General features: G+C 38.2%; 2 protein-coding genes across 7 annotated transcripts in view; one reads left to right on the top strand and one right to left on the bottom strand.

The window, feature by feature from the left end:
• Positions 1–2,859: 2,859 nt before the first annotated feature.
• On the top strand, positions 2,860–3,236 carry LOC121942627 (retinal cone rhodopsin-sensitive cGMP 3',5'-cyclic phosphodiesterase subunit gamma-like). The gene is made up of 2 exons (XM_042485886.1): positions 2,860–2,969; positions 3,119–3,236. The coding sequence occupies exons 1-2, from the start codon at positions 2,860–2,862 to the stop codon at positions 3,234–3,236; spliced, it is 228 nt and encodes a 75-aa protein (XP_042341820.1).
• Positions 3,237–4,922: 1,686 nt separating this feature from the next.
• Positions 4,923–16,522, bottom strand: part of rbfox2 (RNA binding fox-1 homolog 2) — a 47,648-nt gene continuing 36,048 nt past the window's right edge. For 3 of the 6 annotated variants that reach the window (XM_042484824.1, XM_042484825.1, XM_042484829.1), the window contains 7 exons: positions 15,662–15,749; positions 14,231–14,287; positions 13,965–14,109; positions 13,367–13,412; positions 9,729–9,817; positions 9,136–9,208; positions 4,923–7,943 (listed from right to left, as the gene is read on the bottom strand). In XM_042484824.1, the coding sequence (XP_042340758.1) occupies positions 7,899–7,943; positions 9,136–9,208; positions 9,729–9,817; positions 13,367–13,412; positions 13,965–14,109; positions 14,231–14,287; positions 15,662–15,749 (543 nt within the window). In that variant the 3' untranslated portion in view covers positions 4,923–7,898. Of the gene's footprint in view, positions 7,944–9,135; positions 9,209–9,728; positions 9,818–12,903; positions 12,941–13,366; positions 13,413–13,964; positions 14,110–14,230; positions 14,288–15,661; positions 15,750–16,522 lie in introns of those variants that run through there. The other 3 variants (XM_042484826.1, XM_042484827.1, XM_042484828.1) reach the window with 3 other exon arrangements.

Below are 16,522 nucleotides of genomic sequence, written 5' to 3'. Positions count from 1 at the left end.
CAAAAACAGCAATTTCAAAATAATGCATGAAGCCCCATGACAGTTCTAGTCATAATATGACACCGGCCCTGTGACTGGAATGATAAAATACTAAAGACTGAGATATACTTTCACCTTATTTGTAAACAAACACGTGTTGACGTAGCTGGCATGAGGATCTGAAGCATGTGATGTAAGAGCACTGAGCCCTGTTCAGGTGATCAGTCACTTAGTGACAAATAAAGAACACTTCAGCTGTTAATCCCCCATCGCACGGCATGGACTCAGGTCAGAGGGAGACCATATTGAGACAGTCTCTGCCAACTTCACTAAACAATGTGACATTAAAAGAAATGTCTTAGGCTGTAGATATAAAAGAAACAATCTGTGATTTTGTTATAGCACCGAATTCAGCCCCAGTTTGTCACAACTTACAGTATGAGTTATATGACAAAGATAGTCTTAAAGTCCAGTTTCTAGATTTGTCTCTTTTTTTGATTAGCTGATGAAGACTGTGAGATATGGGTAAAAGAGCCAGAGGAGTAAATGGACTTTTAGTAAAGATTTTTCTTTAATGTTATTGGTTTCAAGATCAACAATGAGCTTCTTATTAATTTCATAAAACTCATCTTGGAGCTGAATTTAGTGTTGTTGTAGAATAATAAATGTTTTAAAATTATATGAAATTGTTTTTAGAAATATGCCTCTACAGAACATATATCTATCTCTATATCAGGTCCCAAAACAACTCATATTGTTCAGTAAATCCAGTTGAGTTTTTGCTTCATTATGTAATGTTGACTTGGAGATGTCTTCACATGGCATGACACACATTCTTGAGCCCCCTCCTAATCTCATAGAACAGAGAGGATAGAAAATTATAGAGGAGCATGTCAGGGGGATTAGTAGGGGAAGTATATAAGAGACCACAGGGTGAAGCCCAGAAAGACAACTGACAACTGACTACAGAGACATTGTCCAGAAGTCAACTGTGACTGCAAAAGACAAGGTAAGATCTAACTTCCATCTTTTCTCAGCTGCAGTCATTGGCTAACTTTCAATTCTGCTGTAAGGATTGATTTTAGTATGGAGTCCCCCAGGGGCCATGGTTTGAGTTCTTTTTATTATTAATATTAATGAAATTATTATTACTCTTTACTTTTTAATACTTTTCTTGTTCAATTTGTTCTGAGCTATTCCACATGGTTGCTCCCAGTACAAGGCTCCAGTATGTATCAGCTAATTTAATTTCACTTGAAAGTTTTAAGTATGCTGACATAGAAACTCTGCTTCATAGGACAGTTGTGTTTTTAGTGAGAGTAAGGTTAAAAAACTGCTTGTATGTGTTACTTAATGCCAGGGCACCAAATATGATGTGACAATGTTGAATGAGGATGCAAAACTTTTGCAAGGTTTTGAAAGTGTTGCAAGAGAATGTAAAATTTGTTGCAAGAGAACAAAAAAAACAACAAAAATCTTGCCTGGACACTTGAGGGCTTCCGTAGATTAGAGCATGCCCTAGAGTATAGAAAAGTGCTGAGACAGCATGACTTAAAGTAGATACTATGAGGTATTTAACTCATGGATGTGATCTTTCAGATCTTACATATACACAAGAGTCTTCTTTTAGAAGCCAAATAAATGTTTAATTTTGACTGCTGTCATTTTCAGCTCAACATGTTTGATTATCAACACACCGGGGCTTCCTTTACAAATTTCTGTTCATGTGTTGTATGAGGGTTTTATTGCATGAGTGTAAAAGACTAAGGATGCCTTCTAAATTTCTTGCTTTCAGTTCAGTTCAGTTCAGTCTTTGTTGTCCTGGATGGGAAATTTACTTGCAGTGTAGTGAAGAGAAACATCGGACATCAGTAACATGATATAGCAGTAATAACATAAGTAAAACTAACTAACTGACGCTAATATTCAGAACTAATTAATACTATTTGGTGCCGATACTAAAACTTTAAATCAATATGTAAAAATCATTCTTTTCGTGCTTTTTTCTCCTCCATTCCTCCTTTCCTTCATTCAGTGAATGTTGGATCTCTGTTACTTTATGTCAAATAAATGGGCCACCATTTTGGTCAAAAAAAGAGATTTAGATCACAAGAGTAATGAAAGTAAAGAAAATTAAGCAGAGATGACTTTTGGTACTTTAAGCACTATGTGCTGGAGATAACACAGAGGCTACTGTATTAGTTTTGTTGACTGGAAGAACACTATACGCACATATTATGCACACTGTATATCTCCAAATAGTAACTGATTACATAGTAGCTGTGGCTGATCAGAAGCAGGAGCCTACTGTATCTACACTAGGAACGCCAAAAGAACATTTATCGGGGTGTGAACCTTATGGCAGACTTTGTGACTTTATGGCAGATTCCACCAAATTACACTATTTGTTTGCGTGTTCAAAAATGCCACCACAGAGGTCAAAGTCCACAGTAGTGCTCAGCTCTCCTGTAAGATAAGGCTGTGAGTGAGGTCAGAGAAAGGTTAAAGATTAAAGCAGATTGAATATTAGCTGTTAAGGGAAATCTCCTTAGACTTCGGGTTTATCATATACAGCACACAGTGTGTGTGTTGACTTCAGGCTAAATCTGGAATTAGGTGAACTTAGTGGTAATCGCAAGATGTACACTCTGTAACTTGGCCAATAGCAGTAATCTTTAAAGTCAAGGTGTAAAAATAGACAAAGCTGTTTGTGTAACAGGGTCTGAAGGAGCTTTATGACAGAAGCTTTAGCTTAATATTTTACCTAACCGGAAATGTTATATCATCCAAGCACGGAGCAGTGGGGCTTAAAGGAGAGGAAGGGTCTTATGTTAAAGGACTAACAACTAAATGTTTTTTTTCCCCCTCAGAGAATAAAAGATGGCAGACGCAGCCGTTGCAGCTCCCGCCGACAAGAAGGCACCACCCAAGTTCAAGCAGAGGGCTGCTCGCACTTTCAAGAGCAAGGCCCCTAAACCAGGCCAGAAGGGGTAAGATTGATTTTTGAGTCACTTGTGGTGCTAAGTACTCAAGTACTCCTACTTACGAACTTTAGGAAAGAATCTGAATATTTCTTCCACAACTGAAAGTCATATATGAAATAACAGAAAATAATATTTATTATTTTTTTCTTATTCAGATTCGGAGATGACATTCCCGGCATGGAGGGCCTCGGCACAGACATCACAGTGGTTTGCCCATGGGAGGCCTTCGGTGACATGGAGCTCAGTGACCTGGCGAAATACGGAATTGTCTAGAAGCCCTGTTGCATTTTCCTTGCTAATATTTTACCTTCCTGCACTTTTTTCCTTCACCTGGCTCTCCCTTCTCGCCCTGTTCTCCTTCACCCACCGAAATACCTGACCTGATAATGTTGTTGTTGTGTTAGGCCCAATTAGTTTTGGGAAATCTTGCACAAAAAAAATGATACCCAAAGATGATATCAAAATGTTAAAATTTGGAAAATGTATTTTTCAAAAAGTTATATATTATAATTATTTATACACGCTTCACTGAGGTTTCAGTGCTCCAAACAATGACTCCAAATTTCCTCCCCCATACTTTGCACTTGGCGTGTGAAATCTCTGAGAGACTATGGACTAAAGCTGTTGTAAGCAGGTTTGATCACTGTTTCGCAGTGCATCACCGCCAAAACTTTTCTCCTCCTCCTGCCTTTACTACTCCATGATCCTCCACCTCTTTGGAGCTATTCCTTTTTAATGTACAGATGTTTATTATATGAACATATATATATATAAATTTCTATTTTTATGAACTGTGAATGTAAATTGGTGCACACTATCGCCAGATAGTGAGTAGAACAGTCAATAAATATTTTCCCCAAAAAAAATGTTGTCTTCTTTCAGCACATATAACTTAGTGGGAACTGATCCTGAAGAAGATAATGGATGAAAAACAAATAATCTAACAATATCTGCATCAGTAAAAATCAGTATTTATATTCGTCTGTTGGTCCACCACTTTAGACTGAAATCTCAACACCTGGGCTTCAGGATGGACTGCAAGGACCTTTTTCTGACATTAGTGGTTCCCAGATAACAAAGAGTACCCGAACAATACTGGAAATCTTTTGAGTTTTCCTCTAGTGCCACCGTGAGGTTACCATTTATGATTTGGACTGAAATGTCTCAACAACAATTACATCAATTGCCATAAACTTGGTTGACATTTTGACAAAAATTCTAGTTGTCCAGTATGATGGTTTATGTCCATATACCTGCTAAACAAATGCCATTCCCACCAGCCTGAGATTTACTTCGACTTTTGTGCAATTTAGCAAATTTTAGCATGCTAACATGCAATCGCTTTTAAGGTGCTGCACATAAGCATGTTAGCATTTGTCATTGCACCATTAATGTATCAAGAGAAGCATACAGCAATAATGCGGACCTGGCTTTGAAGCCAATTTGATAGTGGCCAAACTGTGGAACAGCAGTCCGTCACATGATGCCACTGGGCCCAGAACACTGTCTTAAAATAGTTGAACCGATGTCTGCAAATCTGTGGATACGTTTTGCTCACAATTTTTTTGTGAGCATCACAACCTCTGAAAAGACATTGTGTTTTTGTCAGCCTGCCTTGGAATTAGCCATTCATATCTACAGATCAGTTCTCTTCCATGGAGTATGCCAAGTTGTTTCTAGAGCAGCCCAGGACAGACAAATCTAGCTGGCTCTAGACGGGGCCATTTGTGATTTTGCATAGGCCATTGTAATCCTCCTACAAGCTTGGCACATGGGAGAAATTTCAGTTCTGCAACCTTACCAATAGATGGCACTAAATCCGATACAATGGGCCTTTAAATACCCCAATGTCTGTGTGTACAGTAATGTGGGCCATTACAAATAAAATGCATCAATTTTTCTAAAATACAAAAAAAAACCCTGAAAGCTTGATCACAACAAAACATTTTATATAAAACATTTTATATGGACATTCAATAACAAAAAAAACAAACAAAAAAAATCCATAATGGCAGTCAAGGGGGATATAGACATGACAGAGGGAGGGGACTGTTCATTGAGAAACCATAGCAACTATGAAGAATGGCCACATAGTTTACTATAATACAGCAGCAAGAAAACCACGACAGGAAAATGACGCTGCCACTTGTTATTTTGTGCGGCAACCATTTTGTTTGTCGGTCGGCCTTTTTGCCAAACAGCACTGTGCTCTTTGTAGTGTTAGCTAGCTTCAAACTGCTAGCTGCCTGTCATTCTCCAGAGAGTTTAGTGGTAAAGAAGAACGCAACTGGGCTCGGCTGCTCAGGAGTCAAATATGAAAGACACAAGATTCATGCAAAACTTTTTTTTCTTCTTTTTTTCGTTTTAACTTGACAAGTATCGCTCATGCTGGTTTGTCCATGCCTTCAGTGGCTTCGTAAGTCCATTTTTGTGTATTTTGTGTAGCACTTCTCAGAGCCAGAACGTGCTAGGGACTGTTAGTTAGCATCTTTGGCTAGGTTTCTTTTTTCTTTTTTCTTTTTTTTTTTGCCCAGAGCACATTCTATAGTAATTTTGGAGATATTACAAAAGAAATGTTAAATGTCATGAGAAAATCAAACAGCAGCACATTTAATAGAAAAAAAAACATCTTATTGACCTGTTTTTCCAAATGTGAGAAATGGAAAACACAATGGTAGCTTTGAAATTAGTTAATAGGAAAAAAAAACAAACAAACATAACGCCCCCATTTAGCACACAAATTAGATCATATCCCACAATGACATATTATTTTTCACCATGTTGGAATATTAACCTGCTTATGTATGTATGTATAACACTTTCAGACATTTTATTGGATATCTTCAAACAAACCTGGAGCGACCAAGCTGGCCCAGCTGACAGATTTAACCACTGAAATGTAAGGATTCTGCTTTAAAAAAACACACAAAAAAAGAGAACACAGTTGGTTTTAACCAAAGTGCTACACGCCTATGTTCATTCATTCCAAATGTCTGAAATATGGACACAAAGAGAAAAAAAAATACAGCCGTTCCTGTAGATTTTAAAACATAACCAAATGTCATGCCAACAGATCCTATAATCAACCCAAAACAAAACAAAAACAAAACAAAACAAAAAGCAGCCTGGATTGGCTGAATATTTAACCAAAAAGACAAAAGTTTGGTAGTGTTACATGCATACCTTTAGTTTGTCACTTCTCAGGTACGCTCTCAGCTCAAGAACTTTACTCCAAAGCAAAAAAAACATAAAAATAAAAAAATTGAAATTCAACTTGCACCTTACTGGAGAAGGAACAACACTTACAGATATTTTTAAAAAAAGACAAACAGAAAATGTAAATAAAGACAGCCATAGGATTATCAAGGATTATGATATATAACAATAACAAAGATAATATATTTATACATACGGCAGAAAAATGTGCTTTCTACAAATCTTTGGAACAAAAACAAAAAGCCAAAATAAAAAGCCACGTTTTGGAAATATAGAATACAACGGTATAGAAATATGCACAATAGTAAGGTGTTTTGCATTTAAATATTTTCTATTAACTCGCCGACAGAATCTCTCTCTTGCTCAGTAAATCGCTGCTGGCAGCATCTCGAACACGTTTGCCGACTAAAAGTATGTTTTTAAGGAAGACTCATTCAATGTTGGACTTTGCTCTATAAAAGATGGAGCATGAGGGGAAAATCCAAATAATAAATCTCTACATTAAAGGACCAACAAATACCTGAACCTCAGGGTTGTGGGTGGATGATTTTGTTTATCGGATCTAAAAGGAGGAGAACATTTTAGTGTTGAACTCTGTTAGTAGTGTTTCACTGGTGGTTGCACACAGAGTGTAGTGAAATCCAGTGCATGAGAAGCATAATGTGCGATTGTAGTTGTGTCATATAGTCAAAAAGGTGGAATATTTGTATTACAGATGCTCATTTTTCTGGATTTAACCCCAAGGTTCACTATTGGATCTACATGTCCCCTAACAGCAGTGGCTGCTGAGTCAAACAAAATAATGGTTTTATAAGAATAATAATGAGAATCATTACAATAATAATAATAATAATAATAATAATTTGGTAACTTTTTTTCTCTAAACTAATTTCTTTGCATATCATAACAATTTTAAGTTTAAAGGTTCACCATTTCCACATACTAAGAAAACTTGAGGTAAGGAACAGCTCTAATAACCCTCCCTCCCTTCAGCTTTCGGACGTGATTTCTGTAGCGTTAAAAACCGTCACGCATCATCTCCCCATGCCGCCATGTTCAGTCTCCCTCTACCAGAACACAGCAAGAATGGAAATCCCCTCTCATGACTATCCGCCCACGTTACGGAGGAATTATAAAAATCCATCGGTGGGTGTTTGTTTTTATCATTTTAGTGACTCGTCGTTCGGGTTCAAAAGGTTTTTTAGGTGCTCTTTCTGAGAGCACTTCCTGCTTCCTACCGCTCCTCGGACACTTTAGATTCCCTCTCTTTTTCCTCAAGTGTTGAGTGTGTGCGGGCCACACAGCGCTTTCACACACATGGTTGACAGCTGTTTAAATGTCAGTTATCCACACACAGCCTTTGGAAGAACATCTGGGCTCCATCACGAGTCTTGTGCTGCTGAGTGCCGAGGGATTAAGAAGGGGGGACTAAAATACAGCCGTGCAATAGGGAAGGTGGCCATTTTAAGTCTTTTTTTTCTTCTGTTTTCTTTTTTTTTTAATGTAAAGGCCATCCGTCAGTCTTTAATACAGCATTCCTCTATTTCTGTAGTAGCGTATATAAGAAAAGTGGGACTGCTTTGGGGTGGGATCTGAGATATCTTTGTTGTGGTCGACTCCACGCTTTAAAACTGGGTGCAGTCCACCTCCACGACAACAGAGGGAGCTCTTTCAGAGTAATTCAATGGAAGAGAGGAGCTCCTGGGAAATGTAGTGTCTTTAGTAAGGGGCAAATCTACTGTAGCCTCCCCTGTACAGTGTGGCCTGTCAAACACGAAAAGACAAATGGTTAGTAAATACTTCTCTCTTGTCTTCATCTCATTATTAATTAAATGATCATACTGGTGATAAAACATAACTGGAATACAGTAAACATTTCTTTTTCATAAAAGACAAAAAAAAATGGATACAAGAATTTTACATGTAAGCAGTGTCCCAGAGGTCCATTTTTGTCCAAAAACTATCACAAACACACCTGCGATCCACACCACTGCACTGAGCTACATGTTCCCTCAGCACTATGAGCGCGGGCTCTGTGGTTTTATTGTAAAATAAATCCCACATAGATAACCCAGGTCAGAGCAACATTAACCTGCAAGAGACCTGTGAACAAAAATCTTCCTACTATTATATTTCTATGCAGGAATATTACCTGGCTTCAGATTAGCTGTGTAGTATTATTTTGAAAACACAGTAATTTAGTCTAACAGCTAGATTTTGACACAATTATCCTCTTAAAAACCCACATGCCGCCCACATCAGGTCAGTGGATATTGTGTTTTTAAGGGATAGTAAGCTCATTTTCATTCGTACAGTCTATGACAGTCCAAAAATATATGTAAACATGAGCAACTCTGTCCCAAATTCAACTACAGCAGTTATACTCGATGTGGACTCCCTGAAGGATGTCTAAGCCCCACATGTCCTAAAATCCTAACAACACTCCTCTGTGCACCACCTCCAGTTGCCTTGTTCATTTATTATCTGATAAGTATTAATAATTATTACTAATGTTCATTTATTAACTGGCCCCCCAGCCTCATGTTATTTTGTAAAAGTGGCCCCAGGGCAAAGCAACTTGAGTATCCCTCAACTAGAGCGCTAAAATTCAAACTTGCTACACATTCCCAAACAAAATTGTAATTAACTTCACAAAAAACTGCTGACAAACAGAAAGCCTCAAGCTAACAAATGAACTATTTGTTCTTTAAGTAACAACTGCTGAAACACGACAGCCTTTTAATAAAGTTAAATCATACGTGTGTGATCCGTTTTTAAATATTCACGTCTTCAGTGGGAAACTAATTGAGGAATTAAGTTATAATGTGCTAACTGATGGATAAACACATTGCTGATTTTGCTTTTTCTTTTTTTTTTTAGGGAACTGCTGCACTATGAAAAATGTAGACTATCACTTCCCTCATCCTTTAAACGCTTGACAATACACAAGACTTACCATAGCTCCAACACCGTAAGCAGCCGGAGCGAGCGCAGCATGGTAGGGGTCTGCCGTGTAAACTCGTCCGTAGCTATCAGAAAACAACAAAAATATGAGGTATTGTACAGTATTTTCAGGAGGGATAAAGTATAAAGATGGCCTTATAGACGTGCTGCACCGCCCACTCAAATGCAAGGTTATTATAGCTAATTTAAACAAAACTAGAGAGTCAAAGTAGGTGTGAAAACATCATTTCAGTTAACTAAAATGAAAATAAAAACTAAATTTTAGGGAAACTAACTAACTAACTAAGAAAATATATAAAACTAAACTAACTAAATTAAAAATAAAAAAAATATGTCTTTAGTGTTTGTCAATTTGATCAAATTTGTCAATACTACTAAAGTGTTGTGCTTTTATTGTAATACCTATACTGAACTTTTTAAATCTTGTCCCTGACAATGCCCCCTTAATAATAATAATAATAATAAATAAATAATAACAAAATTACATTAACATTTGAACTGAAATAATACTGATTGAAAACAAAAGCTGAATAAAAATTAAAATAAATTATATGAAAAAAGCAAAAATGTATTAACTCTGCTCACCTGTCACTGTAAGCTGCTGCTGCAGCCGCCGCTGCTGCAGGAGTCGCTACCGCAGCTGGCTGTGCGTAACGATACGCTGCATATCCGCCCTGTGACGAGGCGATGAAGGGGAGGGAGATGGAAGGGGGAGAGCGGGGTAGTGTGTGTGTGATTGAGGAGAAGGATGCGATGAAAGGAAGGCGGGGAAAAAAAAAGAAACGAGAGTAGATTATTGTTAAAAGTTTGCTGTACTTCCTCTGCACACTAACAGACTAGTAGTTAATCTAAAGGGTTACAATGTGAGAAAAACTGCTGAGAAGAGAGCGAAAGATTAACAAGCAGACAGTCAGCAAAACTGGCTAATCTGGTGCAGTACAGCATCACAAGGATGTAGCTCAGGCTCTGTGTGGGTCTCTCCCTCCATGACTAACACGGAAAAAACATCTCTTACAATACATTATGTGTTTTACGGCTTGTAGCGTTCCCCTGTGCAACATTACAGTGCATTATCCTTCCCATCGCGTGTTAGACATGGAGGGAGAGAGAGTTCATACCCGGAACTGTGCCCCACCCCGGTTCCCCGACCAGAAACACACAGTTAAAGAGAGGGGAGGGGTTGGCAGGATGATTGTGTCATTATTTATGTTTGGATGGACAGCTGATGGACAAAACGACTACAGGTGTAAGAAGACAGTCAGCCAGTCGGATTAAAAAGGGCACACGCGCACACACATGAACACACTCTCACGTGGCCAGCGACCAATCACTGACAGGACACAGCATGCTTTCCCAAACTCAGAACGTACAGCAGATTAGGCCAAACATCCCTAAAAAAAACACAAACACCGCTGCATTTCTACCCTAAAGGATCAGTCACGACCAAGTCCCCGCATTCAGGACCACACAGCTGCTGCTATGGGAGGGAGGCTGGACCGGGGGGAGGGGAGGGGTGAAGAAAGGAGGGATAAAAAGAGAGAGGTGATGTAGAAAATAGGTGATGAAGAGTCAGAACGAAACAAAAGTGAATAGTAAAGGGAATAGAGAAGGAGAAAGAAAAGGCTAATGCCAGATGACCCTCGGAACAAAAGGGCTTCAATTATTGATTTATGGGGGAAAAAAATAGACAGAATGAACAGAGCAGAGCGAGAAGGGAAATAAAGAATGACAGAATAAAGGAGATTTATAGATGGAGAGGAAATGGGGGAGGAAACGGGCCGGGGGGGGGGGGGTCAGCCTTGTAAATATGTCTGCATGCTGACATTGATTCAGTTAGCATGCCACAGGTGAAACAGATAGGGAGATTCCTGGAAGGGGTCTGACTGCTGGATAAGGCTCAGGTTTAATGTCATTATTTATGTCTTATTTATTGCCTGTCCTGCTTATTATTTCTAGCATGGCAACACAAGCACAAAAACAACACAAAGGCGGCATATCCTGGCTTAAAAATGGTGTCATTTTATTTACTTTCTCTACCTGTTATTTACGCAACTTGACTAATTAATAATAATAATCATTTATTTTATTTGTTAAGGGAATTCCAAATATGTGCTTAATTTGTTATTATTGATATTTATATCTTTGTGATATTGACAGCAGTTTTTGCTTGATTTATACCTGCAAACTGTGTTGAAAACAAATAAAATCAATTGGTCAAAAAAAAAAAAATATATATATATATATATATATATATATATATAATAAAAAAATTTAGGAATCCTTTCTGAACTTTTTCTGATTTGGTAATAAAAGTGTGCGCTGAAAAAATTATGTACGAAAATGTGTTTGAATGTATCTTGCAGTCACAACACAAATGAAAAGTATTAAATAATGGATTTGCTGTGGGGTGTCGCCTAGGGATGATGCCAAAATGATGGGGATGCACCAATTTAGCGGTCGAGCTTTGACATGTTGTTGACTGCCACTGGCTTATCAGCAAATAAGATAACATACCGACGCCCGCGAGCGATGCTTTTTCTGTTGTGTCACAGAAAGTTTGTGCAGGATACAAAGCAGAGCTCAAGACTTAAACTGTCCCCGTCGTCCTGAAAATTACAGAAAACGTGTTTGGGACGAACAGAGATCATTCCCAGGACTCCTTTAGGACGAAAGGACACAGTAAATTCACTGTTCACTCATCAGAGGACGCACCACAAATTTTCCACTAATAGTGCTACAACTAATCCATGTTGACACGCTAACAGCTAACAGAGTACGTGCTGAGTTACACTATGATTGTTTACGATCTCTTAAGCAAAAAGGAGTATTGGGTAAAGGTAAACTACTACTGTTCTAATGTTCAAATGTAATCCTGTAAAGAAATATTTTCTGGTGAGAAACTTGGATAAATCCAATTGTTTGAAGGAGAACTTTGTTGATGTTTTCACAGCAATATAATATATAGATATTAGAGAAGGAATTATGATGTGTGTGTGTGTGTGTGTGTGTGTGTGTATAGAGAGAGATTTATATATATAATCTATATGCATTGTAAAAAGGTTTTGGAGATTTTTTTTAAGATGTTCTTCAAATCAAAGTTTATTCAAATGTTGTTTCAAAAATTTGCATGATTGATTTTTTGCTCCTTTAAAGTTTCTATAATAACAAGCTTATTTACTTTAAAATAGTTCATTAAAAAAAAGATTTTTTTTTGTTTCCCTGACACAAAAGGGGGAATAAATAACAATTAAATAAACAACAAAAAGTATCTTCCAATGGCTACATTGTTATTTAAACTTCATGTCAGTAAATTTCACCATCAGTGCTTCCCTACAAAATATGCCAAAACATCTTTGTTTTCATGCTGAGGAAAAGAATCAGTTGGTGTAAAAAGTGTTCATAGTAAACTGGATGTATTGTCATGGAAAAGACTTTGAAACTAAATCACGAGTACAGATTTTTAAAGTGTCTACCTTCAACACTGCATCTAATTTACCCTAAAATATACATCCATCTCTCCCGTAGATCATTTCTGAATTGATGTTTCATGTAATATATTCTTCACTAATTTAAATCTAACTGTTCTTTAAGTTCTTTTCTCCCCCTTCCGCAACTCCACCCATGTCAGAATCCAGTGAGTTAGTAGAAGAAGACAGAGAAGGCATTTCAATCTCAGATGGTCAATAATGTCTAGCAGCACGCAGTCATTGGAGACGAGGAGGATGCACACTGGCTCTCACACAGAGTGTGTAAACCCTACCTGGGGCAATCTGCCACTAATGTCCTGAAACACTAGTCTACAGAGAGAACAGAAACAGCTATTGTCAACCTGGTCACACACGCGCACACACACACAGACACACACTCATAATCACATTGGTACAAACTAAAACTCACAAATGCACACAGACAAACCCAAGAGGAGTCTACTCGGGAATGATAATGTGTCTTTTATATTTATATGCATCACTGAAGAAACATTATATATGAGATTGTAACAAAAGTGATGAGTTCAATTTATTTGTACTTTTAAAAAAATAGAAGATAATTTACCATTAAGTGAAAGGCGATAAAATTTCTTTAACTGTGATGAGTTCTTAACACCCAAAAGTACACGTCTCTATGGGTTTGCTCCGTGCCGTTTCACACTTGAAAACCCACAGGCAAGAGGGGGGAAACGTAGGTGAGGAACGAGGCAATAGAGGAGAGAGAGGTATACTTACATAGAGATCAGCTGCACCGTAAAAGCCATCCTGATAGGCCATCACACTGAGAGAGAGGGACAAGAAAGGCAGGAAGGAAGGAAAAAGGAGAGAGGAGCGGTGGTGGAAAGTCGAAAACAAAAAAAACAATGGTGTGATGCGCCACCATGTGGGCATTGCGGAGAGCAACAACATTAAAAAAACAAACAAAAAAAAAAGAGTGACGATTGGGGGAGAGAGAGGTGAGAGAACGGTGCCAAACAGATTGTGAGAGAGAGAAAAGAAAGAAGGGTGAGATTATTACACACCGTGCAACATGCAAGACAAAATACCACCTCTTTGTATGCAAACGCACCAACTTTAGAGTGATACTACTGTTACTTCAAATTAAAGGACTACACTACTTAATTTAATCACAAAAGTGCTATATTATTATTACTTTATAAAAGTACAAGGAAATGGTATTTCAGTTCCGCAAACTGTCAACATCTCAATAAAAACATATTCAAACACACAGCATGCACAATTATGGAGTATTATTTTTAACTACATGAAGACATGCATTACAGCATCAGTACAGTATTTAGTTCACTGTTTCTATTTATGTGTGTGTGTTTACCCCGGGTAGGTAGGGATGGCAGGTTGTGGCACAGCTGCCCTGACCGCGCTGTAGACGGGCCGGGCTCGACCCCGCAGATGAGCGCCTCGAAAGGTCGCGGCGGTGGAGGCAGCTGCTGCTGCTGCTGGGTACGGAAAGCCCGGTACTGAGAGACAGAGGAAGGAAAGAAGAACAGCTTCGTAAAAACCTTCAAGGTTAAAATATTGTTTTGTGCATCTTGTCTCTGTCGGTCTCGTTGAGGATGAAGCTGATGCTTGTCGTCGTACCTGTGTAGAGTTCAGGGCTGTACATGGCTCCGACCATGGGACTCAACTTCCATCCAGCTGTGGTCGACAAAAAAAATGACACTGTTCATTTAAAGAAAGGTTTGACTGACGCAAAGAGACATTTTAGGACTTGTGCTTTTGTTCTTGGTGATTTCTGCGGTTTGTTTTATTCTTTGTAAAGAGAGGATGTAGAAAGCGTCCTGACAGTCTGTCAGCACAGGTCACATCTGTGAGAGCTTTCACTATCAGGAATACTGTTCAGTATTATTAGAAGATAAGATAAGTTAAAATGCACCTTTATTGATCCCCAGTGGGGAACTGACCAATATATGATATGATTAAGAAATGGTATGTTTTTCTGGAATAATATAATAATGCAAGAGGCAATGGCAATCAAAATAGCATAAAAACGTCATAGTGCAGCAGGTCATCCAAATTAGCATAAAAAAGCCTTTTTTCATGATATCTGCAGGGCTGGTATGATGTTGGATGTAACAGAGACTGTGATAAATACAAATGCAGATCTCACTGTTCTGGTTGCATAAATCAGGGGTCTTCAACAATTTTCAGGACCACTTAGCTGAATGAGAGATGGAGCTGGGACTCCCTACTACATATAATGTATAAAACTGTACTGCATATTAAACTGGGCGGATGGAAGTTGTCGGGCAGAGGGCCGAATCAGCGACAGGCTGCAGTCTTTACCTGTATTTGCTTCTCTGGTGGTGAGGGTGGAAACTTTCACACAGGTAAGTTGTTGCAAAATGCAAAATCTATTGGATTCATGTTAATATGTATTTTCAGACATATTTTAATTTTTGAAAAGAAAAAAATAAAACACTTTTTTTAAAAAAAAGTATTAGTATTAATACAAACAATAATTTAGCGCAGTGGTTCCCAACTGGTGGCTCATGGTCAAAATGTGGGTTGCAGGTTCATTCTGAATGGACCGCAAGTGAAAAAAAACCCAGAAGTGCAGTTTCTGTTTACTCTTGCTAAATGTTTTATTTCTGTGTTCCACATCATCGCATTGTTTACATTTTGTGACATTAAATGAAATGTGCTGTAATATATCATATGCATGGACATTGAACTATTGACTACGGAGAAAACAGACCCGTGCAGTCACTCTGAAGACCCGGTAGGGGTCCTGGACCCTCAGTTGAAATCCAGGGCATAAAAAAGAAATTCTCAATACATATTGCGGTGTGTTCTTTAAACTATGACAGCTTTCTAAATTCATGACTACAAACATATAATATTATTGTTTTACAAAGTTCTGTTATCCAACTTTAAAAAGAGTAATTAAGGGTTTTGTTTAGCTGTGTAATAATAATAATCATAATGCATTACATGAAAAAAACTATCCATATAGATATGTTTTGAAATAAAAAGGTGGGATCGGCTCTTGTTAAGTTCAAAGTGCATTACCGTATGGCAGCGTCGCGAGGCCCTCTCCGTTTGAGTAAGGAGTGGTCATCTTCTTGTTTGTCATCACTCTGGCTGTGGCATTATTCACCTGGACACCAGAAGAAGAGGTCAGCGGCTAAATTGACGCAGGTCAACTGGCAAACAAGCACTGAGGAATTATCAGGATGATGTATCACATTAGATTTTGTGTTTTGTGTTCTTCTACTGAATGTATTCTGTGAAACAGGAGGGAAATACTTCGGTTTTCACACTGAATTTTAAGTGTGAGGTGTCATTATACTTGAAGCAGTTTTATCTTTTTTTACTTATGACAGAGGTTAATTCTGTTGATGAGCAGCAATGGTATTTGATGCATGCGCTTCTTTTGAAGGAGAAAGACATTGAAAACAAGGATCCTGGTGAGTAAGTCAGGCAGTTTTTGCACACAAACAACGCAACCATTGGCACACGGAACAAAGAAAAACAACGAAATATTTCAGAACAAAAGCATCCAAAAAGAAATCCAAGACCATTATATTGCTACCTTTGGAAAAAAAAAATAAAGAGGAGGGAAAAAGAAGGTGAATTAAGCGGCAGATTCATCAGTTGAACACAATGCAAAAAAACGTCAATCGAAAGAGTTCATACACAAATTACACACAGCCAGTCAAGAGCACATCACATCACCAGGAGGTGAGCAAAAACGAGCCAATCAGCAAGCATCAGATGCAGCAAGAGACCAATCAAAAAAGGTTGGCAGCCCTCCCAGTCCAATACACATCATACAGAAAAAGGAGAGAGGGGAGGGAGAGAGATAAGACAGAAATATAGAGGGATGCAGGAGGAGGAGGAGGAGCCAGTCCACATGAAGAGACACAGAAA

This window comes from Plectropomus leopardus, chromosome 4, assembly GCF_008729295.1.
Source record: "Plectropomus leopardus isolate mb chromosome 4, YSFRI_Pleo_2.0, whole genome shotgun sequence".
In the NCBI taxonomy this organism is placed as follows: Eukaryota; Metazoa; Chordata; class Actinopteri; order Perciformes; family Serranidae; genus Plectropomus; species Plectropomus leopardus.
The sequence above is the reverse complement of the archived record's forward strand: the minus strand, read 5'-3'. Positions and strand labels throughout refer to the sequence as shown.